This window comes from Guyanagaster necrorhizus (assembly GCF_019112545.1).
Source record: "Guyanagaster necrorhizus MCA 3950 unplaced genomic scaffold BT62scaffold_12, whole genome shotgun sequence".
NCBI lineage: Eukaryota > Fungi > Basidiomycota > Agaricomycetes > Agaricales > Physalacriaceae > Guyanagaster > Guyanagaster necrorhizus.
In genome coordinates, this window is record NW_025064891.1 from 1,087,064 (window position 1) to 1,110,930 (window position 23,867).

A 23,867-nucleotide genomic window follows, 5' to 3' on the forward strand; every position below is an offset into this window, starting at 1 on the left:
AAATGGAACGACCATTGAGAATTAATTGAGCGATCAATGTCACCTTGGGCGTGCTGTCCAGGCGCAATGCAGAAGGAAATGTGGGCTCCAGAAGCACAATTTGAGGGGTTCAACATCGAATGAAGGAACAAGGCTACAATCTGGGGATATCAAAGGGTCGCGACAACGTCCAAGTAACAGAGGACGACCCATGGTTGCGTTCTGAGTGCACTTGGAGTGAACAAGATCTTGCCTTGTTAACTTGAACGAGGTAACGGAAGATCCGAGGACCGAAAGCGGCAATTCGCCGAAGACGATGACTAAGCGACATCGCTTTGTCCATCACCTTGAGTTTACCCAGGCTAACCCAACGTTCCTAATACCCTTTCACAATGAGCTGGTCAGGGTACGACATTGATACCTCCTCTTTTTCGACTGTACCCTCATTAATCGCCTTTGCTTAGATTCAAGAAATCAGTGAATCGAGCTGGCACGACGGTAGGTGCATTGCCTCTTGTTGTCACCTCTCCTCATGGAACGCTGCCATATCGTCACAGCTCCTTCAAAAGACAGGTCAGATAGAAAGAACCGTTGACAGAGAGTTCGCTGACGAGGAGGCCAAGTACCGGACGTACGTCGTGCTTTGGATCCCTATTTATTCCGTATACATTGACGTGTAATAGCTTTGAAAAGGAATGCCAGGTCCTTCAGAAAGACAGCAAAGGCTATTGGGATGCCATGCGAGGCAAGGACCCTAGCATCGAGCTATCTACAGAATATTGACGGATACTTATTTTAGCGATGACGGCTGCGCAGGCTCGTATAGCGGAAACGCTAGAGACGTTCTACGGAGCGGCTGACCGTACATCAGACGGTGCAATGGCTGGTCATGCTTACAAACGGTCGGTTGAGGATCTGGACGGAAGCTTTGGTCGGGAACTCGTAAGTATCAGTCAGACCGGGTTCGGCTTTCCGAAGTCTAATACCGTTTAGGACGCTCCGTATCGAACAGCAATTTCAGAACCCTTGGGGAAAATGTGCGCATACTTTCCCGTCGTGAACGAGCATATTGCGAAGCGTAATAAGAAGGTATGCTGGTCTAGTTTCTAAGAAATCTTTTGCTTAGTGGCGTCTAGCTCTTAGATTACGATGCTGCCAGGAGTAAACTTAGGAAACTAATCGACAAGCCCAGTGAAGACCCTACAAAAATGCCCAAGGTTGATTTTTTCAACTATCTGCTGTCCTTTTCTCATATCCACTCATAGGCACAACAAGAGCATGACGAAGCGAAGGAAGTTTTCGACATGCTCAATGACCAGTTGATTGCCGAACTTCCGCAGTTACTTGACCTGCGCGTGCCCTACTTTGACCCTAGTTTCGAAGCCATGATACGAATGCAATCCAAATTCGCGGAAGAAGGTTACGAAAAGCTGAGCGGTGTCCAACGGTTTGTCTTTTTTTTTTTTATCTACGATCATTCATGCTGTACTGAGCCCGCCTCTAGCTATTTCGCGGATAACGTCAGAGATGACTACGCAGCCGGCCAACTGGATGCCCAGGTTGAAGGTGTGCTCCAAGAAATGCGGGAGCTGTCAATATGCGGTGCATAGAGCAAAGATGAATGAAATTGTACTGTAACCAATGTATTCTTTGTGAATATCGAAAGTAGAAGAACGCTGGGATTATTTAATGAATCGGTATGAAGGGAGGAAAGAAGTATGAAAGACTGCAATTATAACTCCCATCAAGAGAAACGATAACATTTAAACCAGTACAAGTAGTACAACAGGTCGGATAATACCAACGGCGCCAGGCCCTAAATAACAGTGGTGACCTATCCAGTAGACCAATCCGATAAGCTACTTTAATCTTCTAGAACTGTAACGAGGGGTATAGTTTTAAGACGAGAAATACCATGTGGCGCCGGTTAGACGACCTTCACTCTCATCGGCCAAGTCGGTAAACGCGGTGGGGGATAGATCCAGGTCTGTGATTGAGCATCCAGTGCATCGGTCCACCACGGTCACGTCAGTGGAGCTTGAGCCATCTGCAATGCGGTCAGAGATTGCTCAAAGAGAAACTTGTAGAAACAACGTACATTCGATGTGGATAGTTTTGCCACACAAGGTGTTGTCGTTCGTGTTGCCATCCGTGCTAAGACCAAAACTGCATCAGAGGCTAGAAATAAAATAACTTGCAAGTTAGCCATACGTGTAGGCGTCAAAGAGATCTTCGGAGAGCGCAACAATGCGGTCAGTGTCACTGCTTGTTTCACCGCAAGCACCTAAACCAGCTGAAAAGACATGTTAGACCTTCCACGACTATACCTATGACCAAAACGACATACTGCTGTAGTAGGTGACTAGGGAGGAGATCAATGAGCAAAAAAAAGAGTGACAAAAGTGGCGGCGAACGTACTCTCTCCGGTGTTTGGGCTCGACGACGTGGCCGCGACGATACTGGAAGCGGAGTTAGTGGACGATGACGCTGAAGTGGTCGTAGTCGTGGTGGCCTGAGTAGTTTCCGTAGTCTGCGTAGTGTCCGTAGTGTCCGCAGTGGCATCTACATGAAAGTCGTAAATGCCTGGCGTTCAGGAAAAGAATAAGACAAGAACTGACCAGATGTGCTGGTGGTAGTAGTCTGCACAACTGCACCAATGGCTGGCGAGAAGCCTCCGGCGGAGGAGTGGTCTTGATGACCATGGGACAATTGACGCTCTTCCTGGGCACGACGGACCCAGCCACTACGGCGGTGCAGAGGACGTTCACCATGGGGGAGGCTGATTGCAGCCGTGACAAAGGATGTCAAGGTGAGGAGGAGAACGATTGCTGCACCTTTGAACATGATGAGGGAGTGTGAGGGGATAGTAAAGAGTGTTGGGAGTGGGTGTACAGGAGTGAGAAAAAAAAAGAAGGGGTAGGAGGATGCTTTTATATCCTGAACGGGGGTGGCAGCCTTCGTGTGAATATGATATCGATAGGTCCGCAGCCTGAGGCCGAAACAAGGTGGCAGCCTTCCGCACATGAGCTCGATTGCCATCAAAACAATCGACCGATGGCGCTAATACTTTGCGCAGCATATTTTCCTTTTTTTTTCTCCAGACGAGCCCCGGCTCCAGATAATAATATCAGTGATCCCGGCAGCCCTGTGTCAAGAGTCAAAAAAGGTGTCGTCCTAATTTGCGAGAAAGAAATAAGTATATTGAATAATACGGTCGATTGCAGGCACGCACCAGGTATAGTTACGACATTAGACTTTGTCTGTGTAAGGGCCGCAGACCAGGCTTGGTCCGAGGGCTCGGCGGTAGCCACACGACTTAGTTTTGTCCGTTGCAACCAGACAGAATTAGTACAATCAAACTCTTTACCCAGCCTTTGAGATCAGAGAAATGGAGGTGAGTGAAACTTCGTTGGTTGCTTTTTGATGCGTACGAGGCGCTTCAACGCCACCTGCGGACCGATCCGCATAGCTGATTTCCATCGGGACTGACCGGGGACCGACTACACTAATAGTGAGCCTTGGCAGAACTCAAGCCTCAGATATTTTTCTTGCGCGCAACAGGCTTATGTATACTTTGCGACGACCGAACTCCGATCAATGGAAGTTGTCATGGGTTGGGGAGGGTAAGGGCTGGTAGGGGGGGGAGAGCCCTTCATTTGCATTTTGGTATGACAGTTTCTGCTCTCTTCGCATCGTATGGCAGAAATGTGTATTTCCCATGATACAATGACATCGGGTTAACAAAAAAAGTCGATAATGCATTCCGTCGAAAAAGTCGAACGTTCGTTGTGCTTCACAAGTCAGAACCCGCAGCAAAAGGACAAAGAAATATGAAAGAGAATTATACTTATATACATCTAATTGTCTGAATCAGTTAAATATATTCGAATCGCCGGCATGGTTACAACATATCGAACTCACTTCATCAATAAGAGTCATTGATACCAGCGTTACCTATACGAGCAGCCAAACAGGGTTTAGGATTTCCACCTCGACCTCTACGACCGCGCATTGGTTGAGAAGGAGGGGGTTTCCCGAATACATTACTAAGTCGTCCAAGTAGCTGAGGATTCTTGCTGTCGTTGCTGCTCCGAGGAGGTAGACTGTCAGGTCGACGGCTGGTCTTGTAGGAATATGTAGATGGATAAGTGGTAACGGCAGAGTAGTCGTAATCTGCGACAGCAGGATCACCAGCGTTTACTCCTAGTCTTGAAACTAATGTCGGAGGTGGAGAGGGTGGAGAGATGTCCCGGTTCCAAGCAGCAGGGGGTGTCTGGGGTCGTGGAGGTACGCCTCTTGCTCTTAACCTTGGTTCACGGCTGTAAGGATCAACGTCTTGTCTCTGACGACGATTGCGAATAAAGGCAGAATCTTCTCGCCTCCGCTTCATACCAGGAGTTGGCGAAAGAGAGCGAGGCATCGGAGACATGAACCCGCCTCGGGGACTCGGTGGAGGTGGGGGAGAGTAATGATCATAACGCCTATCGTAAGAGTTGGAACTGGACTCGTTGGGATAATCCTGAGCGGGAGAGAAACATCCGCGTCTGTGGGATGAAGACGGATATCGGTCAGATTCATACGAACGACGCTCGTGAGCGGCATTTTCGTCGACAGGGCGAGCACTGTGCCATCCGCTGTCACTAGGAAAACCTGCCGGTCCCATCGGCGATGGTCCACGTGGTTCGGGTGCGCGAGACGTCGAAGGGCCTGATTGGTATGAAGATTGGATATGAGTGGCGCGTCCGTGGTCTGTCTGAACTGTCAGTGGCGATGCTGATCGTGGCTTTGTGGGCGTTTTCTTCTGAGTGGAAGGCTTCGCTGCCGGAGCGGCGTTGGGAGAAGGACAAGAAGCGGCCGCAACGGGTGCTTGTTCCTTTGCTGGTGCCTTCTGATTGATTGGGGCCGATGCTACCTTTGGGTTGGTCGGAGGCATTGATTCATTTTTTGAGGATGCTTTTTGGTCCCCTCGGGAAGGCTGAGAGCTTATTTGATCCGCTGGAGAAGCTTTAGAAGCCTTGCCTTTTTGGGGCTTCCGGAACAAAGTAGGGGGGTTTGGTGCAGCAGCAGGCATTGATTCAACAGGATTCACGGGCATTTGGGCAGCAATCTTCTGAGAGGCAAGAACATCTGGGGTCCGTATGGAGCCAAAAGAAGGAGGTAGAGTAGAGACAGGCACAGCATTGAGAGGAAGAGAATTTTGGACAGGCGGTGAGAAAACAGAAACAGCATCTGCAATCTTTGGAGGCTGAGAGACGGTGTTAATACTCTGACGGCTGACTTCCTCTATTCTCGCCATCTGCGACGCGTCGACGCGACTCCGCTCTCGGATATGCCGAATATTGGCCTCTTGTACATGAAAAAGCTCATCCATGTCTTCCATCTTGACAATGGGAACATTGCCATTGTCTGAGGAGAAACATGGCACCATGGTCTCAGAATCTGGTGGGCTGAGAGGAGTTTGAGGAAGATGGTCAATGGGGGGAACACTGTGCTTGTCAGCGGATGTAGGCTTTTGGGATGCAAAGGTGCCTGTGTGCGAATCGATAATGGTGGAAGCTGTTGATAAGACTTTTGAGTTGGGCATGCTCGGGAAGGTATGCGTCATTCTGATGGCATCCGTTGGCGGCAGAGTCGAAGGCACCGGCGACGTCGCAGGCACACGTGGTCGTAGTCCAAGAGAGGTAGTGTGGATTAAAGACGGCGGCGGGTCGGTGCTAGGTGTAGAGATTGTTCCCAACTTCACGTCGCCTGAGTGCGCCTGACGGTTCCCTTTCTCGGGAAGCTCCTTGACTGCCTGCACAGGTAAGGCAACATCTACAATCTGTTGGACTCCAGTACTTCCAATTTGCGTGCTAGCAGGCGCCGGTGATGTAGCAGGCCGACGCATAGGAAGCGAAGATGATGGTATAGAAGACACCTGAGGTTGGGAGGAAAGTATTATCGGTGCTGCATTCATAGATATTGCTTCCGAAGCAGAAGGATGAGGAAGCCCATTCGACTGCTGAATTGCCGAGCTAGTATGAGGAGGCGGAGGAGAGCTGGTCACATTGTCTGTAGACGGTCCCTTCGCTCTCTCTGCATTTATCCGAGCGGCCTGTACCCGATTATATTGCATCTTGGCGCGCTGCACCTCTTCACGCTGCTTCTTCTGCTCAGCTAGTAAATCCTGGTGTCTTTTCAACTCGAGCGCCCGTCTCCTCTCAACCTCTCTGCTTCTGTTAGCCAGCGCTTCCTCAGCCTCGCGTCGTTCTTTTTTCTGTGCAGCCCTTCGAGCCTCTGTATCTTCAGCCTGTTGTTTCTTTTCCTTGTCTCGCTGTTCTCTCGCCCGCAAGATTTCAGCCTCTTCCTCTTCTCGGGCCCGCCTAGCTGCAAGTTCGGCGTCCTTCACCCTCTTAAGCCGTTCCTCTTCGTCCTTACGCAATGCCACATCTCGCACTTCGTCTTCCACGCGTTTGGCCTCGGCGGCGGCCATTTCTTCATCAAGCCTGCATTGTATCTCCTGCCGGCGACGTAAGCCATCGTCTGGCGCCACTGGTTCATCATGATGGAGTTGTACATTATGATCGTCGGGAGAGCCCATAACAACGTCGCTGTCAGGGAGCGGTTCGAAACTGTTTACGAAGTCTCGCGATAGTTGGGTAGCCCTAGGGGCGAACAGTGTCTTACGCGAGGCGTTATTGCCGGAGTCCAAATTCCGTGCACTATTGGCAAGTCTTCTCGTCTCGGCTAATAACCTAGACTTCTCCGACATTATCCACTGATCCAAAGACGCAATCTCACTTCTAATGGTTTCTTCCAGGACCTTCCATGGCTCATTGTCAGTTTTGAGCTTTTCCATGGCAACTGTTGCATCCTCTGCTAGCGAATGGGCCCGTTCAGCGGCGCAAAGTGCCTCTTGAGCAACATTGACAGATTCTTGAACAGAACTCAACAACTGCTGTGCCAATGTATGAGCACGTTGTGCGGCATCGAGGGCGGCAGAAGACTGTTCGCAGGATGCTTTGGCAAGAAGAAACACAGTGGATGGGTTTGGAGGGGTGTAGAAGGCCAACGAAGACAAGAGCTGGTCTTTGAGCTTGATCAAAGTCGCCAAAGAATTCTCTGCTTGCGATTCCGAATCATGTGAAGTGGCACGGACGGCATCTGTAGTGGGGGCAGGCAGCGGTGTGGAAGAGGGATGGGTAGTATGCGGGTCAGACTTCGGTGGCTCAGAGGATGGATATCGGAGCTGCCATTCAGATGTATTTAATAAAGCATTGTCAATGGAGGAGGTTGGTACAGAAGGTACAGCTTCAGGGGTGATGCTGGGCGACGGTTGCAGTGCGAGCCCCGGAATGGTATCACCCGAAGTGGATGCCGCCACTCCAGCAACATCGACGTCGCTGGAGCAAGTTCCAAGGACTTGCATTAAAGTCGGCCGAGATATGGAAACGGACGGGCTGGGTGCACCAGCATGCTCCTCAGGTGGTGGACTTGGGGATGGAGAATGCTCAATCCCACCCAAGTGAGTAGAAGTAAAGCGATGAAGCAGCGCAGGAGCCCGCCCGATGTCTCTGAACTTGAATTCCGTAAATGTGGGAGCAGGTAATGTCGAATTCTCCATGAAGGAAAGTCGCTTCAATTGAAGGAGGGAAACGCAAGTGCTGGAAGGGAAAAGATAAGATGGACAGAAAGTATAGAATAGGAAATACCCACTGGTAGGACGGCTCTTGCAGTGATAAACTGATACAGATATAAGAATAAGATAGGTCGTGGTACTGGTCTTTGTTCCGTCGAAAGGGTTACGGCCGCAATAATGGGGAGCACGTGACCCTTCTTACTCTCCACCATGACCACTACTTCGATTTCTTCACTCCTTGCTGATGACTGGATCTTGTCCTGAGAAAATTTGGCGTCGCATAAACATTCAGCATTCTGTCTTTATCTCCGCTGCGGACTCTCTGTGGGCCGATCAGCTTGTACTATCCTTCCGGGCCTTCCATGTTCCTAAGACAAACGTTTCCAGGTCTCTGGGCTACCAGTCTCGCACTCTTTCCTAGCACCGGAAGGAATAATGATGCTCCAGAAACCGATCTTTTCTCTCGGATGCCGACATGTGTTAACTCAACGAACGTTTGACGCGTCGCTCCTGATGTACCGAACGAACCTCCTTCGAGCTGATCAAGACCACATGAAATGCAGGAATGCGTAAGCCTGTGATCTGTATTCTATCTTCCATGTGGTACTTTCCCTTGGGACATTCACACAGCGATCCAAGCTTTACGATGTACCGGCAATCCCGCTCATTTACCGTGATGCACGAAAATAGTAACCACGATCATATAGGATAGAAGTATTTATAAAAGCTTTTCCCACAGGCTAGCTATATCTCGCCGTTTCTTCCCCCACGTTCGTCTTGTCTCTCTTCCTCTTTCGTTCTCTACGATGTTGTCTTTCTTTTTATCGTTCTTCTTGCCCACTGTTTCCGCGGGTCCCATCTCCCATCGCTCCGCCGATGTGGACTTTTATAATCCACTCTTGAGTGGTGGCTCAATGCTTGACAATTCTGCAGGACTTGGTGAGCCTCTCAATGTACGTTGCCACTTGGTTATCTGCAGGAACGTTGTTCTCAATTCCTTGCAGGTCATTATATCCGCCAAGAGCACGCCCTCCGTCCTGGACATTAATTCTCCCCTGGGTGCTATCAACTATTTCCGCGCCCTTGGCTTGTGACTCAGTGTTTATGGATTCGAGCCCTTCATGTTCTTACGGTTTCCTAGCTCAATTGAATGCTTCGGCCAACATCTTGGAACACCACAGTCCGCCAACTTGGGTGATGGTCGAGGAGATGTCAACGAAACGGTGGGCTGTCTTTTTGTTTGTCTAACACTTTCGATTAACCTGCTATCAGGCTGTCATCCGGCAGGATTTCGATATCCCCATCCTTGGTACATGCATAGAGAGTTTAACCGGTGGAAATCATTTCCGGTACGTCATCGAGTACTCTGGCATCGAGTTTTTTTTAATTAAATCTGGAGCAGTGTTTTCCCTCAAACTGGCCCGGATGCAGATAGTGGCGCGCTGTTCCTCGCGTGAGTGTCGTCACCTTCGCCAGTAGGCGTATGAGCTGACCTGATGTTCTTCAGTGTCTCCAAAGAGGAGGTAAGATTTTTGGGAAACTCAAGGAAGCATATAATTGAAATCCGTCCTTCTAGGACCTGAGTGAAAGTCATAACATCGTTCCCGATGGATACGACATCGGCCGGTTTGTCATTAGTCAGTTCTTGATTTTTCTTGTGCTAATACTTGGCTCAACTCAGTGATGAACTCGTTGCCGCTGCTGCTGGAGAACCCAGTTACTTGGGCCAGAAGTACGTGACGGAAGTGACCAACCTTACCGGACTGTTGCAGGCTGGATCGGAAGGCATTAATCACGGTGCGTAAATTGTCAATTCACTCTAAACATCATATTGACCGACAGTCCGTAGGTATTGCTATTGACGGCGTTGTCAAGATGTTGACTGTAACAGCCACTATCGACTTGACCTTCTTTGAATGATCGCATTATTGTCCTTCTACTTAGACTCTTTGTGTTTTATCCTAATGATTACGATCACGAATACGAAATGTGTATTGTATTTTGTTTTGGCCCCAATACATATATCCGTTGAAACGTTGAAAACCGAGCGCTAGCTGAGGACACCCCGGCCCGACTTCCCGACGAAGGCAACAAACAACAAACGGCACCGCTTTCTCGTCCATCTCCGCCTTTGAAGATCTCATGTCCCGACGCGACGGACGAAAAAGAAATGACTTGCGCGATTTGATTGTCGATTTTGACAATTTAGCTCGCGTGGATGGGTCTGCACGGTTTGGCTTCGGTAGGTCTCCTTCAAAAACACTGGTAAGACCATTGCTCAACATCATTTTTAGGACCCGAATATCTAGCACTGGCGACGCTCTCAGGACCCATTGAAGCTCGCCTATCTGCCGAAAATCCCTCAAAAGCTACGCTGGACGTTCATTTGCGTCCACTTTCCAACGTTTCAGCGACGGAATCCAAATCACTAGCATCCGCCATCGCTTCTGCTTTAACACCATCCTTACTCCTCACCCAAAACCCTAGGACGCTCATCCAGCTGGTTGTCCAGGCCCTCAGCTCACCGTCGAAATCCTGGAAAGACGGTCTGACAGCAACGATGATCAATGCCAGCACGCTCGCCTTTCTCAATGCTGCTTCTATACCGATGAAAGGCATAGTTTGCGCTGTCACCGTTGGCCGGTTGGCTTCGTCGAAGCAATTCGTCATCGATCCATCCAGCGAAGAGGCAGCACTTTTAGATGCGGGCGGATGCTTCGCGTTCCTCTTTGCTGACGGACTTGAAGAGCGCGTCAAGTGCGTTTGGACCAATTGGCGGTCATTTTCAGGTGGGTTTGATGAGAAAAACTTGGTACAGGCAAGAAACGTTGCTTCCGAGTCGGCAAGGGAGGTCTGGTCGAAGATGAAGCTATGCGTACATTGTAGGGAACAGCCTGGCTCGAAACCACACGCTGGAGAGAAAGATGGAGAAGATTCTGATGACGACAAGATGATCATCTGAATTGCACACCAGCTCACCCTTTTATTCTGATGTATTCTGATGTTGGTAGTCTGAAAGATTGGGGACTCGCTTTGTCGCGTGCTGCATGGAGCAGTAACAAGGAGGACTTCCGTGGTTTTTGTCAGTCCGGGTAATACGTTTTCTTCGGCTGGGGCTGGAGTAACAATCCTTTCTCTTTGAGATTTCACTAGCTTATCCTCATCTATAACAGATTGCCTTTGAGTCGTAGGATTTATACCCATTTGACGTAGGCTAAGGTGGATAAGAAATGCAATAGATATCGAATATGTCTGCATGCTAGGTCTTTGCTATTCACTGGATCAATAAAGAGCAACGTCGTCGAGCAGTCTCATTGTAAGGAGCAATTCGAACAAGAAGACACACTACGAGCTTGGTTCTTTCGCGTATGCGTCGGTAATCGGTCTTGTTCTACCTTCACATTCCTGATGGGCATTTATTTATTGCTGACAGGATAGTCTTATAACAATTCATCTGCGATACTACATATATCTATCCAGATGCGCTACCTGAACATGACAGGCCGAAATCACTGTTGTCGATGTTGGAGCACAAAACTTCAGCACCGCCTGAAGGAGCCAAGACACTGAAGTTGCTGAAGTAGATATCACAAGTACCGGCACCGGGACAATTAAGATTGGCAATGACGGGGTCGTACTACATAGACATCGTCAAAATTCCAACGTAGGAATGCGAGATTACTAGAACCATACCGTGTCTGAAGTTGTGCCTTTAAAATTAGTGAAATAGATATCAGTCAGCGTAGCCGTTGATGGCGCAGCAGTGCATTCTGCGGTGGTATCAGAGCCATAGCAAGATTGGATTTGGGCGGCGTAGTCGCATCCATCAACAGTGATGTCGTTGTAAGTAACATTTTTTACAGTGGCCGTTCCGTGAGATGAGCCGCCTAAGCGAATGTGGGTTAACGTCGGTGAGGCAATTAAAGTCAGATATGTTCACCTTGGTATAGTTTGATTCCAACTGCTTTCGTTGAATCTGTCATGGTTGCGTGATTGACATAGACGTTTGTTACGGTGTCCGTTGAGCCTTCGCCGCCGGCTAAACTTCCAACAGACAGACCATGAGACCTACGAGAAAATATGAGTCCTCTTTCTCGTATCTCACTTCGATTTACTGACCCTTTGCAAGTGATGTCAGTGACTGTAACATAATTTGCCCCAGACTTGAAAGCAACGCAATCATCCTGATTGCTAACGGTGATGTTGGTGATTTCGACATATGTCGACTTGCCAACATCGAATCCATCCGTATTTTTAGGATCGGCACCGTCATCTTCAGCCTTGGCCGCCGTGAGAGTCAAGCCCGAATACAGGATATTTGTGGATCCGCCAACGACAGAATGGAACACATTGGGAGCGTTTTTGAAACGGAGATTTTCAACTGTTATATCGCTGGAGCCATCGATATACATCAAGGTAGGCCTGTCGAAATCGCTGTTGTTCGCGAACACGTCCCAGAATGGCTGGGAAAAAATATTTAACCGATAGATCTGTTCTTCGATCGCGTAATGGTGTGATCTTGCTTACCTGGCCATTACCGTCGACTAACCCGGAGCCCGTAGTCGAATGGATAGTCGCACCGCTTATACCATCAAGTAGGATAACAGCTGTTACACCATTCCAATAATCGGTGTCAGAGGAGACTTTCATGGTTCCTTCGACACGGAACTCGCATCCCTTACAACCGGCTAGAGTGCAAATTTTTCGACCATGGCACACACGCAAGTAAGAAAAAGAAGAATCGTACCAAAGGACAAAGTGCTACGAATAGCATAGGTCGTGTCGGCCGCAATGACGATCACTCCCCCATCCCCACACGTAGCGAAGGCGGACTGGATAGCGGGAACATCGTCTGTGGAAGATGACTGCGCACTAGCAGGCGTGCAAGTAGCGCGTTTGGCTAGAGACGGCGTTGGCCCTAGGGAGGCAAAGGCACGAGACAAAGAGAGTGAGAATAACAGAATAAGGAGGGTCAGCATTTTTGCAGTTAAACGGGCCGTGTCAGTCTTTAAAGGAATGCCTAGAACGGGTTTCATAGTGAGGCGGGCCGTCATTAATCTAGAAATGGACCTGAGCACATGGACTTTGAGCTCTCCAAGAGAGAGAGTTCTTCTATTCGCAGTGCTGGAAACCAGGTTTCTTCCGTGCGAGAATGAAATGCCTTTGTTCTCCTGGGCGAGTGCTTCCTGACAACAGAAATTAAGTATTTTTAGCGTATGAGAAACGAATACTTTGTGTATCAGCGTCAATTGTACGCAGTACATGGACGAAGACGCGTGAAAAGTGAAAAACAGGACAATGCTGGGAAAATGTGCGGTTAGACCTCGGCCGGAAGGACGGACCGCTCCTCTTCACGTGTTCGCGGAAAATTATGCTTTGCCTTGACTTTTGAATCTCTTCGGCGTTACATGCAATCGCATGATGCTCGAGACAACGCGGATGCTTTGTGTATTCCTCATAAACAGAAGCTGACAATGTGGCTTAGACTCTACCAGATTTAAGGCTTTTTCAGGCAGGTCAGGAGTTTTCGAGATGATTAACGCCAGCTGTCTACTACCTTGCTACCTTCTTTTGTGGGTTTCTCTCACGTTTGCGGCGTCCAGGACCTCCCCCCCAGATGGCGCTGTTGTCGTGCGACAGTCCGATACAGAGAGCGGAGAATACAGGTTCGTAGGACTTAGAAGGTTATCTGACGTACGCTTACATCTCGTTGCAGTACAATTAGTGCAGCCGTGACCACGCTCTCCGGTGGTGAGACAATCTTTATATATCCAGGCACATATAATGAGCAAGTGAGCATTGGTGTTGCGAATGTCACTATGCTGTGCTACACGGAAGAGTGTGCCTTTGTCATTTAAGAGAAATTGCCCAATCCCGTTTGACTTTTGATTTGACAGCACCAGCACCTACAAGTCGAATGTTGTGACCATTACAAACAACTTGAATGCTCAGGATAATGGCGGTAATGATGCATGTGCAACGCTTCGAGCCGAAAAAGATGGTTTCAACCTTTACAATTGTATCGTTGAGGTAAGTTCATTCCTATTTGCCGTCTTGTGCCTTTTAATCGTCGTCTTTCGTGTAGAATACCTACGGGAAAGGCAAGCAGGCGACCGCAGTTGCCGCTCGAGGTAATAAGCAAGGTTTTTACGGTTCTAATTTCACGGGCTACCAGGTTATATGTTCGTCCTCTTCCGTTCCAATGTGGGTTCTCATATTGTGTCAGGACACACTTTTGGCAGACGGTGGCTATCAATACTATAGCAACTGCTATATTGAAGGCGCAGTTGACTACATCTATGGAGATTCTTCAGCGTGGTTTGGCGAGTGTACACTTGCAAGCAATGGTGGTGGGGCAATTACAGCAAATTCTCGCGAGGAAGCATCGGACTCTAGCTACTATGTCATCGATAGCTCCGTGGTCGTCCAAGCCAATTCCACTACGAGCGACTTAACGGAAAAGGTGTATCTAGGACGCCCCTGGAGAGCCCTAGCACGGGTTGTGTTCCAGAATAGCGAATTGCCAGATTTGATCAATCCACAAGGCTATACCACTTTGGCAGCCAACGCAACGCCGTACGCACACGATTTTATTGGGATGTAGCACTTCTGATTCCATGACGATCTCGTAGGATATTTTCCGAGTACGGCAACACGGGTGCTGGTTCAGATACTTCTGAACGCCTTTACTACACACCTACCTCTGCGGCTATTTCCAAGTCGTCTGTTTTGGGCTCGGATTGGAAGAGCTGGACAGACACGACGTACTGATGTATTATGTCCGAGCCTTTATTAATAATTACTTGAGTATTCTTCAGAGTGCACTTTCTGGTGATGATATCTGAATGACCCTAAGCAGTCTTGCTGCGAAGGAAACAAATGACAATTGCTCCTTTTGAGTTTCTCAACACTAAGTTCCTCTGATGACGTTCTCTCAGAGGTACCGGTGTCTGGCCCGAATCTGTATGGTCGTGCTTGCCAATTCCGGCAGACGACGGAAGTTTCTCCGTTTTCGCTATGAACCTCTATCTCGGTCGTTCGACCACTCCTGTCGAGAGACGCGATGTCTCTCACCTCTTTCACAAGCGGACGACTTATAGGACGGACCCTTTCCACGCCATTAGGACGGTCAAATCAGGCGAACTGCGACCGGTATGGCATTATTCGTGAATTTTTCCAAGTCCACATTGCTTCTCGTTGGGCGTCCTCGAAAGAATCATTCATTCCAAAGCCACGCAGGAACTCACCGTTGTCGCGGAGAGGATCTTTTGGAAGCACATTGTCACTGACCTGCGCCCTAGGACAAGTTCATTATTTTCATTCTACATGTGTAGTATCACGGTCACGGACATCTCGTAACCAATCATGGGGTATGGTCAATGATGGGTCTCCAGAGAACCCTCAGGATCCCTTGCCTATCTCAGATTTCAAGAATCATGCTCCTCGACCTCCTGAACTTCCTGGGCCGTCTTCGCCTTCTTTTCAGGCATCGTCGATAATGTCTACGTTAGTGGGTGGTGACGAACCCCCTAGATCTGGGAACAGACATACCCAGAGGTCCAGTGAAGCTTTACACGAGAAGACAAATATTGCAGAGCAAGACCCCTTTTCATCTACCAAGACAAACTCTGAAGAGCCGCTGTTGTCTTCCTCTCCTCAATCCAAAAATCACAATTCGGATGCAGGGCGGGAAGAAAGCAATTCCAGTGGTGAGACTGAGGCAGAACGGGCTCAGAGGGAACCTGACAAGTCTTCGGCTTCTTCTACTCCTAGTCCACCGCCGTCCAAGGACACGCAGCCTTCCCACATATCTGGGAAATCTTCATCCACCGTCGCGAGCGATTTATTGGATGATGAACATGCTGTTACAGGGAGAAATGTTGAAACTTCCGGACAGGTTGACAAAGAAATTTCAGAGTCTTCTTCCGGGATTCGCCACCCATCTTCTTCTCAATCCAAAGTACCACCCTCGTACCCTCCGCTATCACGTACCCTCCCCCCTCAGGACGAGTCAGACCCCCTTCACGCGGAAACACAAGGATCATACTCTCCTGCATATGACGTAGAGGACTATTCGCGACTCTTTCGGCGTCTAGCGGCTTCTCTTCCTCACCTTCATCGACCTACACGAGACGATTTTCTGAAGGTGGCTAATGGGTTCTGGCAGCGGATGAATGTCCGCTTCAAATGGTTTACAATCAAGTCGTTTCGAAAGTTTAACGCCGATGACATCTCGGCCTTCGTGACTTGGTTCGTAATGAGCCAGACAATCTGGATACTGATCGGAACGTATGTTGTCTTCCTTCTTATTCTTGTTCTACCTCCAACTTATCATCTGCAGCACGACCTTTTTCTCCGTAATCTTTGCCATTGCCAATAGTCTGAGGTTGCAAAGTAAGTGGGCAAGCATCGTCCTTGACCCGATTTGAATCTTCTCTCTAGACTTCGTTGCTCGCGCCATTAGTGATTATCTCACATCAGAAACTGGCGTCACCATCATATTTGAGTCTGCCATAGTACCGAAGTGGAAGGATTCACGTATATCGTTTAAGAATGTCTACATTTCTCGACGGCCGACGACTTCCACTCCTTCACGCAAAAGCATTGGACATACAGCTGCACTCGGTTACGATGTCAGTGATCATCCGGCTAATCACGGAGTGGAGGAGGAGGAAGCCTTCAGCATTTCTGAAGATGATGTTAATTGGGCCATGTTTGATCTTAATGTTGATTCTATCGACGTGACGTTATCGCTTTGGAGATGGCTTGACGGCAAGGGCTTGGTGGAAGATGCGGTTGTGAAAGGCGTCCGTGGGGTCCTTGGTGTGCTCACTTCAGAGAATCTTTATATTTGCGCTGACAACCTTTTCTAGATCGCAGATCCATTACGTGGGACCCAGATAATCCATGGAACCCTGCAGACTATCGACACAAATATCAACCAGGAGATTTTGAATTGAAATCTCTGCAGATTGAGGATCTTCTCATTACTGTGTATCAACCGGGAGGTTTTCGCCCATATACAGCATCCATATTCCGCGCCGATATCCGCTGTTTTAGGAAGCGATGGCTATTCTATGACTTCCTCTGCGCCGAGAATGTTGTTGGTCAATTTGACAATTGTCTTTTCAGCTTGCACAAACCGCAGAGTATCGGTCGGACTACTGAGAGGGATCTCAAAGACGGTGACTGGGCACTCATGGTCAGGTCCTTTCATTGACCGCTTCACCGCATATTTATAATGATCATCTTCCCGCAGTCCCGCATTAGGATTGATGGTGTGAATGTCGATCATCTGCAACATTCAACCTCAATGGAGGGTCCAATCTCATGGATAACGTCTGGCAAAGTGGATGCTGTGCTTGATATCAAGTTCCCTCGAGATCCGAACGATAGTCTACAGTTTAACGCTCTTCTAGGAGAAATTGCCGACGCTATTACCACATCATTTTCAAACCCAGCATTGGATCTGATACCTGGTCAAAGAGAGCTTGTCAAGCCTCCGCTTACCGCCCCGGAAGACATTTTGCCGAGTGAGGACGAGGGACGGAATATGCCAAGCGTTATAGTGGATATCGATTTACGATTTAGGGATGTCAAAGCTGCTATCCCAATATTTACAGGAGATCTATCTTATGTCAACAATGCTCTGGTCAGACCCATTGTTGCATTCATGAAGTAAGATTCTTTGGTGCCTGACTTAATAGTTTATTCACTTGTCGAATGCAGTGCAAACAGAACCCTAGTTCCAATACACTGTCGAGTCGTTAAAAGCCTTGACGATTTTGATGGTTCATGGACTGTGAGTAGCTGATTAATCTATCTGCGTAGCATCCATTTGACCATTATTTCTACAGCTCTGGGACTGTAAGCATAATATTTGACTCCACAATATGCGAGATTGACGTACTTGTTCAGCCGGTCTCATGGATGAAATTTCTTTAAAGGTGGAATTAATTTCCCACCTTACAGCTTTAAAATATGTATTGATCACTTCCAATCGTAGATGTATGACGCCTTGGCTTATCATGTCACTGAAGCCAATATGAATCGACGCCTAAAGACCGTAACCATTTGGAGCTTGCAAAAAACTGCCAGTGCCGTCCTGTCTGCATTGAGGAATGCGTTTGATCCTGTGTCTGCGCATTTCAAGCAGTCGTACTTGGATGCGAAGATATATGATGGTGTCCATCCCACTATGCTGCGGGCTTACCTGGACGCACATGAGATGTACGATAGTAATGCTTCCATGTAATATTATCCCGGAAATGTATCATCTACTTAGGAGGCTTGCTGATTTTCCGCGGAATAGCGAACCGTAACCATCACCGATTAGTGAATCGATCAGGACTATTTCCAGATCACGAATCACGATTTGTCCACGAACTTCGACCACCAATTCAAATTTAGGGAAGCAATGTTGAATGCTATCCTTGACGTAGGTTACAACCTCCTTGACAAGGTATACATATCTTCACATTTAGCACCGCATCAAGAGTTGCTGCAACTCTAGGCTAGGGTTGGATCCCAGACTTCATCCTGCGACACGTCATACGCGCTCTTTGTCGCCAAAGGCTGTGTGAAATAGATCTGGGGTCGTTCGAAGCTAATCATGCCGCCAAGATGAAGTGGATAGAGGATGTTCGCGCGAGGACGACGATTGCGGACGTTCCAGAAAAGGCGAACGAACAGCACTATGAGGTATCTCCATAATTCATGTTTCTTATGTCTATTTGCTACTAACATCGATAGGTCTCGACCAGGTTTATTTTATCAACGCTGGGTCCATGTGGAAAATACTCCTCGTGTTTATATCCAACCGGAAGGGAGACCCTTGAAGAAGCTGAAATTCTCATGTTTGAAAGCTACTGCCAAAAGGCCGAGTTGCGCAATGGGCTGGAAATTTTGGACCTGGGATGCGGTATACTGCCAAGAAAAAATCATTAACATATGAGCAAGCTAATTATATGAAACAGGTTGGGGTAGCTTGAGTCTCTTCTTAGCAAAGGTACGAATGTTCAGCGTCCCGTTGATTTGACTTTGAGATTCCACTTCGAATGTAGAAATATCCCAACGCAAAGATCACCGGTGTTTCTAATTCTGCTACTCAGAAGGCACATATAGATGCAACGGCAAAGGAGCGTGGTTTCTCCAACGTAGAGGTAGGGATTTTTCAGTTCCAACCGAACATGAAGGTTGCGTAGTAACGAACACGTCAACAGATCATTACGGCGGACATCAATACATTCGATTTCTCCAAGTCGAGGCAGTACGTATCGAGCATAATATATCGCTGATGGGTCTGAATCTCTCGCCGTAGGTTTGACAGAATTATCTCCATCGAGGTTAAAGGCTTGATTTTGATTACATTTCTTTCCTGACATGAGTCTCAGATGTTTGAGCACATGAAGAATTATGAAGTGCTGCTCAAGAAAGTGTCAAGCTGGTTGCGGCCTTCTGATGTCGACCATCCGGACGAGGCATTGTTGTTCGTCCATATCTTCTGCCATCGTATCACGCCGTACCACTTCGAGGAAGGTGATGGTTGGATGGCGCGCAATTTCTTCTCCGGTAAGATTCAGCCTTAAATACCTTCTGAGCTGACCTGTTCCAGGCGGAACAATGCCATCTCACGACCTTTTGGTAAGTTCCTGACGTCCTACGGGAGTGATAACAACTGCATGACTCTTTTAGCTATACTTCCAGTCTGATCTCAGCCTGATTCGAAGTTGGTACTTATCAGGAACCAACTACTCGAGAACGCTAGAAGATTGGTTAGGACTGCAAGACAAGAATGCAACAGGTGCCCTGCGTGTTCTTCTCCAGAGCAAGAGAGTAACCTCCTCAGCTTGTTTAAAGGAACTCCGAGAAGATGCTATATCCAAAGGCAAAGATCCAATTGAAGGAGTCAAGGCTTTTTATAGGTCTAAACTTTGGCGTGAATACACAAATCCCAGCTAAACGCAAGGCTGTACAGGTTCCGCGTGTTCTACATGGCGTGCTCCGAGCTGTTCAATATGGACAATGGACAACAGTACGTCGTTTCCTCACCATCCTTTCTGACTTAGTTCCAAAGCCCTATCCGCAGATGGGGCGTTGGTCACTACCTCTTCAAGGCGAAGAACAACTAGTAAGATGAGCAGCTACTTTTTTGCCTTCGAAGCACGTTCTCTTTGAGCTTCTCTCTTCTCTTTCAGACGTTTCTTCTTCATTTCCTTCCTTCTCCGTTTAGTCTCTCTTTTGAGAACCCTCACGGTTCGAACGATGTCCCACTTCTGTTGTATCAGGATAATCAATAAAAGGCCCTTTGTTAGATTAGCGATAGATATTACCCTCGATCCCTTTCGCATCCTGTTTGCAACCTGTAAAATCGTTTGCTCGGATAAAAAGGCATACTCCTGAAGATAGCGGTTATATTCTTTGCATGGGATCATATGGAGCATATGCATACCTCATCAGGAATACCGCTTCGTAGACAAGCCAACAGAGATGACCCGTTGAGGCGAGACATCCAAGTCAGAAATTCATCCCTGGGTATCCCTTCTCCCCGGAAGCGGACATTATCAATCCTTTCCACCGGCCAAAGGCGCTTGATAGCTGTCGTTTGTCGAGAGGAAAGGCCCATCCGTTGCCATGATCTCAGAGTGGTCGATCTTGATCGAGTGTCAACATATAGCTCGACTTGCAAAAGATGTGAGTGCTCACCTTATCTTCATGGCCACGGTAATGTAGTTCCAAGCGACGCTCTTTACTTTGGTGAGTGAAACGCCTTCTTCAGGTGTTAAATTGACTAGATTGAGGAGAATATCTGCCCGTTTGCTAGCAATTTGGAGAATGGCGCCACCGTCGAGGGGATGAGGATCATGGATAGCACGATATCGACGCTGCAGAAGATTATCTACAAAGCCATCAGTCACCAGGCATCTGAAAGGAAGATTCTACCTACCGTTCGGGTTGATTGCAGCGATTACGATATAGCCCCGTTCGCCCAAATCAGAAACATACACAAATCTACCGCAGTGGAACCACGTAACCTCCTTCATAGAGTTAAGAACTCTGAGGTCTCGTTGCAGATCAGTTTCAGTAATGTCGTCGTCTGATACGGGGGTTAAGTCATCCGGTGGAGAACGCTCGCCGCTTTCCGTTACGGAAATATCTTGTTGGAGCTCCTGAATTTTCTGTGCTCGTTCTCGTCTTCTCTGAAGCAGAGTTTTGGGCTTCGGCAATGTGGCGTAGGAGGGTCCTCCTATAAGGTCCCTGATATCATCGATAGAGGCATCTGTGAAATAAAGAGTAAATGGGATGAAAATTAAGCATTTTTTGGCGCACTAGTTAACTGCTGGTCTGGGTCCAATCTTGTCCAGGTATGCAGTGTATATGCTATAGGGCTTGGGACCCACTGTAGGCCACCAGTTTGTTTACGTGCTGTGTCGACAATCTCCACCACATGACAGTCCGTTTTGCCTGATTCGGGAGATGCCATTGTGCCCATTGAATACTAGGTCAATGAGTTACAGTAAGACGGGTGAGATGAATCTCTTACCATCCGGTGAAAGCTAGTTGGGGCAGTGACTGGGTTAGCGAGAATTACCATGTCAACATGATTAGCATTTGTAACTGTCTGTGCATCTATGAAAGAAATGAGATTGACATATTCAAAACGGAGATATATTCAACGAACCTTCAACAAGAAGGACAGGAAATTCGCCTGATCTAAAAGCTTCCAAGTTTTCACCCTGTTCTCCGAGGACCCTAGCGTCGACTTGGTGCTCTTTGAAAGTATCCACCAGCGCCTGCGAATGAGACGAGTCCACACATTGTACGATGGTCGACTTCCTCGAAGCAGAGCGTTCTGCCCATGCGTTCACAATGGTCGAGATGACGCCGGGCGCCGACATCAGTGGGGAGAGTTCCTCTGTTCTGAACTTTGATCTCCAGGATTCAAGCCCCGTCAAACCTATGTGCGTCGGTACGGTACTAAATCGCACTTCGGGCGTCCTGCATTATTAGAGGCAACTTCAGGCCAACGGTTTTGTATCAAGAACATGATCACAGACCATTTTTCCTTGCATTCGTCGAGTAGATCGTGTCTGAAAAAGGGGGATTTGAAGTGCGCGTTCATTTCCATGGGGGCTTGAAGTTGCTTGGGATGCAAGGATGTCAGACCAATGACCCAGGGGAAGGGATCGTTGGCACTGAATCGCCATGAAAGCCGGTCCCAACTTTTTCGAAAACATGTAAGAAGGTTTACAATCCACATAACCATTGGAGTACCGACAATGATTTCGCGCCATGCTGGGCTTCGTCGAGAATGATAGCTTGTACACGCGAATTTAGAAGTTTCTTGAAACACTCCTCCTTGGTAAATCCCCTTACTGTCGTTAACATCCTGATAGTAGATAAACCTGTCAGTTGTATCATTATTGAAGGAAGCCGAACTTACAAGTCTGCATTCGCAGGGGCCATCGGTCTCCCGTGTGGACCTTCCCATACAACCTTCCAGTCCGGATATCGTGTTTCCAGCATTTTGAATACTTCAAACATCCGCTTCTCCGCGATAGATAATACCAGGATGGTATTCTTCTCATCGGTCCGAGGAATGTGTTGGGGCAGTTCTCTCAAAATGTGCGTCATTTCCATTTGAGTTTGAATATTGAACAACAGCTTCCTTTCTTCGCCATTATCCACGACCTCCTTGAAGGATGCGATCGCGTTTTCCTGCCACGGTAGTAGAGGTGGAGGTGGCTGGAGCTTATAAGCGATTTTCTGAAGCCTTTTAGCGACAGACGCGTATCCACGAACGATGCTTGGACATTGTCGCAAGGTGAACATCGACCAACGCGGTCGCTGAATGGAAGGGCAAATTTTTTAGGGAATTTCAATTTCTTGCCGGCAGTGTGACGGCATTGCACGTGGTTCGCTTACATACGAACAGGGCAAGTTCCAGGGGCGCTGTAAACGATCGTACTATACAACCATCATGAGTCAATATCCAGTTCCTCCTCCTTCTTACGGTTCTACTTCCAAGCCCAATCGCAGCAACGATCCTCGCGAGCCCCTCGTTGGCAGCAGCTCAGGCGGTGCTTTCTACGACCAGCCTGAGAGCGGCGACCTCCCCGACGACTTCAAGGTAAGCCGCCATTTACAGCATTTATGGGCGTTTTCATGAATCCTTGGCATTTAATAGTACGGCGTCAGTGTAGCTGAAAGCGCACCGGAGATCCGAAGAGCATTCGTTCGCAAAGTGTACACTATCCTTAGTGAGTGCATCACAGCTCCCTTTAAGGCACCGCAGTGCTGAGATCCATTCAGTCTGTCAAATAGTAAGCCTTGAGCCGCCTTGCTTTGTTTCGTCTTTCAATGACTGTTTAAGCTTGCAACATGTATCGTCTCCGGGGTCATGTCTCAGTCTCCCTCCGCAATTGGTTGGGTTGTTTCGCAGTAAGTTGCAACACGTTAGCAACCTGTTCTTGTTTTGATTCGTCCTCTAGCTCCTGGTCCTTCTATGTACCTCTCTTCGGGACACTCGTCAACCTCGGATTCTTATACTGGAAGCGCCATGATCACCCCCTTAATCTCCTATTACTTTCGACCTTTACTGTTTTGGAGGCTTTCACACTTGGAGTCGTAGTTGCTTTCTATCGAACTGACATTGTAATTCAAGCCTTGTCAGTTTTCTGTTAACCTATTGAAAGAATTGAGCTGATTATTTATCTAGGCTCATCACTCTGGGAGTGTTCATCGGTCTAACCCTGTTCACCTTCCAATCAAAGGTATGGGTCAGATCTTGTAACGTGGTTCGCTCTCTAACGCCTCGTGTGCCTTAGTATGACTTTGAAGGGATGGGTCCTTTCCTTTTCGGTGGTCTCATCGCATTGTGTATGTATGCAACATCGATTTTCTCTCCCTTAGTAACGTGTGCCACAGGCATGACCGGCTTTGTCGGTATCTTCATCCCCTTCGGACGCACTATGGACCTCATCTACGCTATCTTCGGATGCCTGCTTTTCAGCGGATATGTCGTCTACGACACTTACCTGATCAATGCGAAATTATCACCAGACGAGTACATCATGGGATCCATCAGCCTTTACCTGGAGTAAGCTTTTCGAATATGTGAGCCATGTTGGCCATGCTGACGAATCATTTTCTTTCACAGCTTCATCAATCTATGCAAGTGTGAACTGTTGGTTGTTTTTCTCTGTCCTGATCGCTCGCCTTCATGCAGTCCTCAACATTCTACGCCTTCTAAGCAACGCGCAAGACAGAT

General features: G+C 48.1%; 11 protein-coding genes across 11 annotated transcripts; 7 read left to right on the forward strand and 4 right to left on the reverse strand.

Moving 5' to 3' along the window:
- Positions 1-371: 371 nt before the first annotated feature.
- On the forward strand, positions 372-1,688 carry BT62DRAFT_987012 (BAR-domain-containing protein; the record flags this gene model as incomplete). The annotated part of the gene is made up of 9 exons (XM_043190038.1): positions 372-385; positions 444-477; positions 537-610; positions 663-724; positions 779-921; positions 973-1,068; positions 1,116-1,196; positions 1,245-1,426; positions 1,484-1,688. The coding sequence occupies 9 exons, from the start codon at positions 372-374 to the stop codon at positions 1,587-1,589; spliced, it is 792 nt and encodes a 263-aa protein (XP_043040069.1). The 3' UTR covers positions 1,590-1,688.
- A 45-nt stretch (positions 1,689-1,733) lies between these two features.
- BT62DRAFT_127550 (uncharacterized protein) lies at positions 1,734-3,458 on the reverse strand. The gene is made up of 7 exons (XM_043179783.1): positions 3,212-3,458; positions 2,598-3,153; positions 2,398-2,541; positions 2,327-2,341; positions 2,191-2,272; positions 2,078-2,133; positions 1,734-2,026 (listed from the first exon to the last, which is right to left on the reverse strand). The coding sequence occupies exons 2-7, from the start codon at positions 3,016-3,018 to the stop codon at positions 1,878-1,880; spliced, it is 867 nt and encodes a 288-aa protein (XP_043040070.1). The 5' UTR covers positions 3,019-3,153; positions 3,212-3,458; the 3' UTR covers positions 1,734-1,877.
- Positions 3,459-3,822: 364 nt separating this feature from the next.
- BT62DRAFT_127635 (uncharacterized protein) lies at positions 3,823-7,737 on the reverse strand. The gene is made up of 2 exons (XM_043179784.1): positions 7,675-7,737; positions 3,823-7,622 (listed from the first exon to the last, which is right to left on the reverse strand). The coding sequence occupies exon 2, from the start codon at positions 7,580-7,582 to the stop codon at positions 3,905-3,907; it is 3,678 nt and encodes a 1,225-aa protein (XP_043040071.1). The 5' UTR covers positions 7,583-7,622; positions 7,675-7,737; the 3' UTR covers positions 3,823-3,904.
- A 666-nt stretch (positions 7,738-8,403) lies between these two features.
- BT62DRAFT_980761 (uncharacterized protein) lies at positions 8,404-9,517 on the forward strand (the record flags this gene model as incomplete). Its single annotated transcript, XM_043189536.1, has 9 exons — positions 8,404-8,550; positions 8,602-8,687; positions 8,739-8,820; positions 8,870-8,946; positions 9,000-9,050; positions 9,105-9,120; positions 9,174-9,223; positions 9,279-9,394; positions 9,447-9,517. The coding sequence occupies 9 exons, from the start codon at positions 8,404-8,406 to the stop codon at positions 9,515-9,517; spliced, it is 696 nt and encodes a 231-aa protein (XP_043040072.1).
- Positions 9,518-9,707: 190 nt separating this feature from the next.
- On the forward strand, positions 9,708-10,860 carry BT62DRAFT_932008 (uncharacterized protein). The gene is made up of 3 exons (XM_043186262.1): positions 9,708-9,839; positions 9,892-10,689; positions 10,771-10,860. The coding sequence occupies exons 1-2, from the start codon at positions 9,740-9,742 to the stop codon at positions 10,557-10,559; spliced, it is 768 nt and encodes a 255-aa protein (XP_043040073.1). The 5' UTR covers positions 9,708-9,739; the 3' UTR covers positions 10,560-10,689; positions 10,771-10,860.
- A 115-nt stretch (positions 10,861-10,975) lies between these two features.
- BT62DRAFT_932009 (pectin lyase-like protein) lies at positions 10,976-12,859 on the reverse strand. Its single transcript, XM_043186263.1, has 8 exons — positions 12,829-12,859; positions 12,676-12,783; positions 12,345-12,617; positions 12,125-12,285; positions 11,717-12,060; positions 11,538-11,665; positions 11,291-11,484; positions 10,976-11,234 (listed from the first exon to the last, which is right to left on the reverse strand). Exons 3-8 carry the CDS (start codon positions 12,574-12,576, stop codon positions 11,070-11,072), a joined length of 1,224 nt encoding a protein of 407 aa, XP_043040074.1. The 5' UTR covers positions 12,577-12,617; positions 12,676-12,783; positions 12,829-12,859; the 3' UTR covers positions 10,976-11,069.
- A 129-nt stretch (positions 12,860-12,988) lies between these two features.
- BT62DRAFT_932011 (carbohydrate esterase family 8 protein) lies at positions 12,989-14,383 on the forward strand. The gene is made up of 6 exons (XM_043186265.1): positions 12,989-13,263; positions 13,314-13,436; positions 13,495-13,627; positions 13,683-13,772; positions 13,824-14,173; positions 14,230-14,383. Exons 1-6 carry the CDS (start codon positions 13,130-13,132, stop codon positions 14,366-14,368), a joined length of 969 nt encoding a protein of 322 aa, XP_043040075.1. The 5' UTR covers positions 12,989-13,129; the 3' UTR covers positions 14,369-14,383.
- Positions 14,384-15,095: 712 nt separating this feature from the next.
- Positions 15,096-17,852, forward strand: BT62DRAFT_894412 (uncharacterized protein; the record flags this gene model as incomplete). The annotated part of the gene is made up of 8 exons (XM_043183177.1): positions 15,096-15,886; positions 15,939-15,991; positions 16,040-16,420; positions 16,471-16,799; positions 16,857-17,275; positions 17,327-17,403; positions 17,516-17,544; positions 17,604-17,852. 8 exons carry the CDS (start codon positions 15,096-15,098, stop codon positions 17,850-17,852), a joined length of 2,328 nt encoding a protein of 775 aa, XP_043040076.1.
- Positions 17,853-17,969: 117 nt separating this feature from the next.
- Positions 17,970-19,981, forward strand: BT62DRAFT_949509 (S-adenosyl-L-methionine-dependent methyltransferase). The gene is made up of 13 exons (XM_043188108.1): positions 17,970-18,059; positions 18,116-18,298; positions 18,350-18,518; positions 18,574-18,605; positions 18,661-18,759; positions 18,820-18,866; positions 18,918-18,942; positions 18,991-19,168; positions 19,212-19,240; positions 19,292-19,400; positions 19,446-19,521; positions 19,575-19,631; positions 19,686-19,981. The coding sequence occupies exons 1-13, from the start codon at positions 18,015-18,017 to the stop codon at positions 19,726-19,728; spliced, it is 1,092 nt and encodes a 363-aa protein (XP_043040077.1). The 5' UTR covers positions 17,970-18,014; the 3' UTR covers positions 19,729-19,981.
- On the reverse strand, positions 19,491-22,455 carry BT62DRAFT_994162 (uncharacterized protein). Its single transcript, XM_043190454.1, has 12 exons — positions 22,041-22,455; positions 21,876-21,986; positions 21,655-21,819; positions 21,279-21,595; positions 21,141-21,226; positions 20,927-21,095; positions 20,544-20,876; positions 20,303-20,495; positions 20,049-20,250; positions 19,930-19,995; positions 19,686-19,872; positions 19,491-19,631 (listed from the first exon to the last, which is right to left on the reverse strand). The coding sequence occupies exons 1-11, from the start codon at positions 22,427-22,429 to the stop codon at positions 19,741-19,743; spliced, it is 2,163 nt and encodes a 720-aa protein (XP_043040078.1). The 5' UTR covers positions 22,430-22,455; the 3' UTR covers positions 19,491-19,631; positions 19,686-19,740.
- Positions 22,456-22,577: 122 nt separating this feature from the next.
- BT62DRAFT_894490 (uncharacterized protein) lies at positions 22,578-23,700 on the forward strand (the record flags this gene model as incomplete). The annotated part of the gene is made up of 8 exons (XM_043183182.1): positions 22,578-22,727; positions 22,785-22,857; positions 22,910-22,920; positions 22,971-23,038; positions 23,089-23,265; positions 23,316-23,370; positions 23,425-23,476; positions 23,525-23,700. The coding sequence occupies 8 exons, from the start codon at positions 22,578-22,580 to the stop codon at positions 23,698-23,700; spliced, it is 762 nt and encodes a 253-aa protein (XP_043040079.1).
- Between the last annotated feature and the right edge of the window lie 167 nt (positions 23,701-23,867).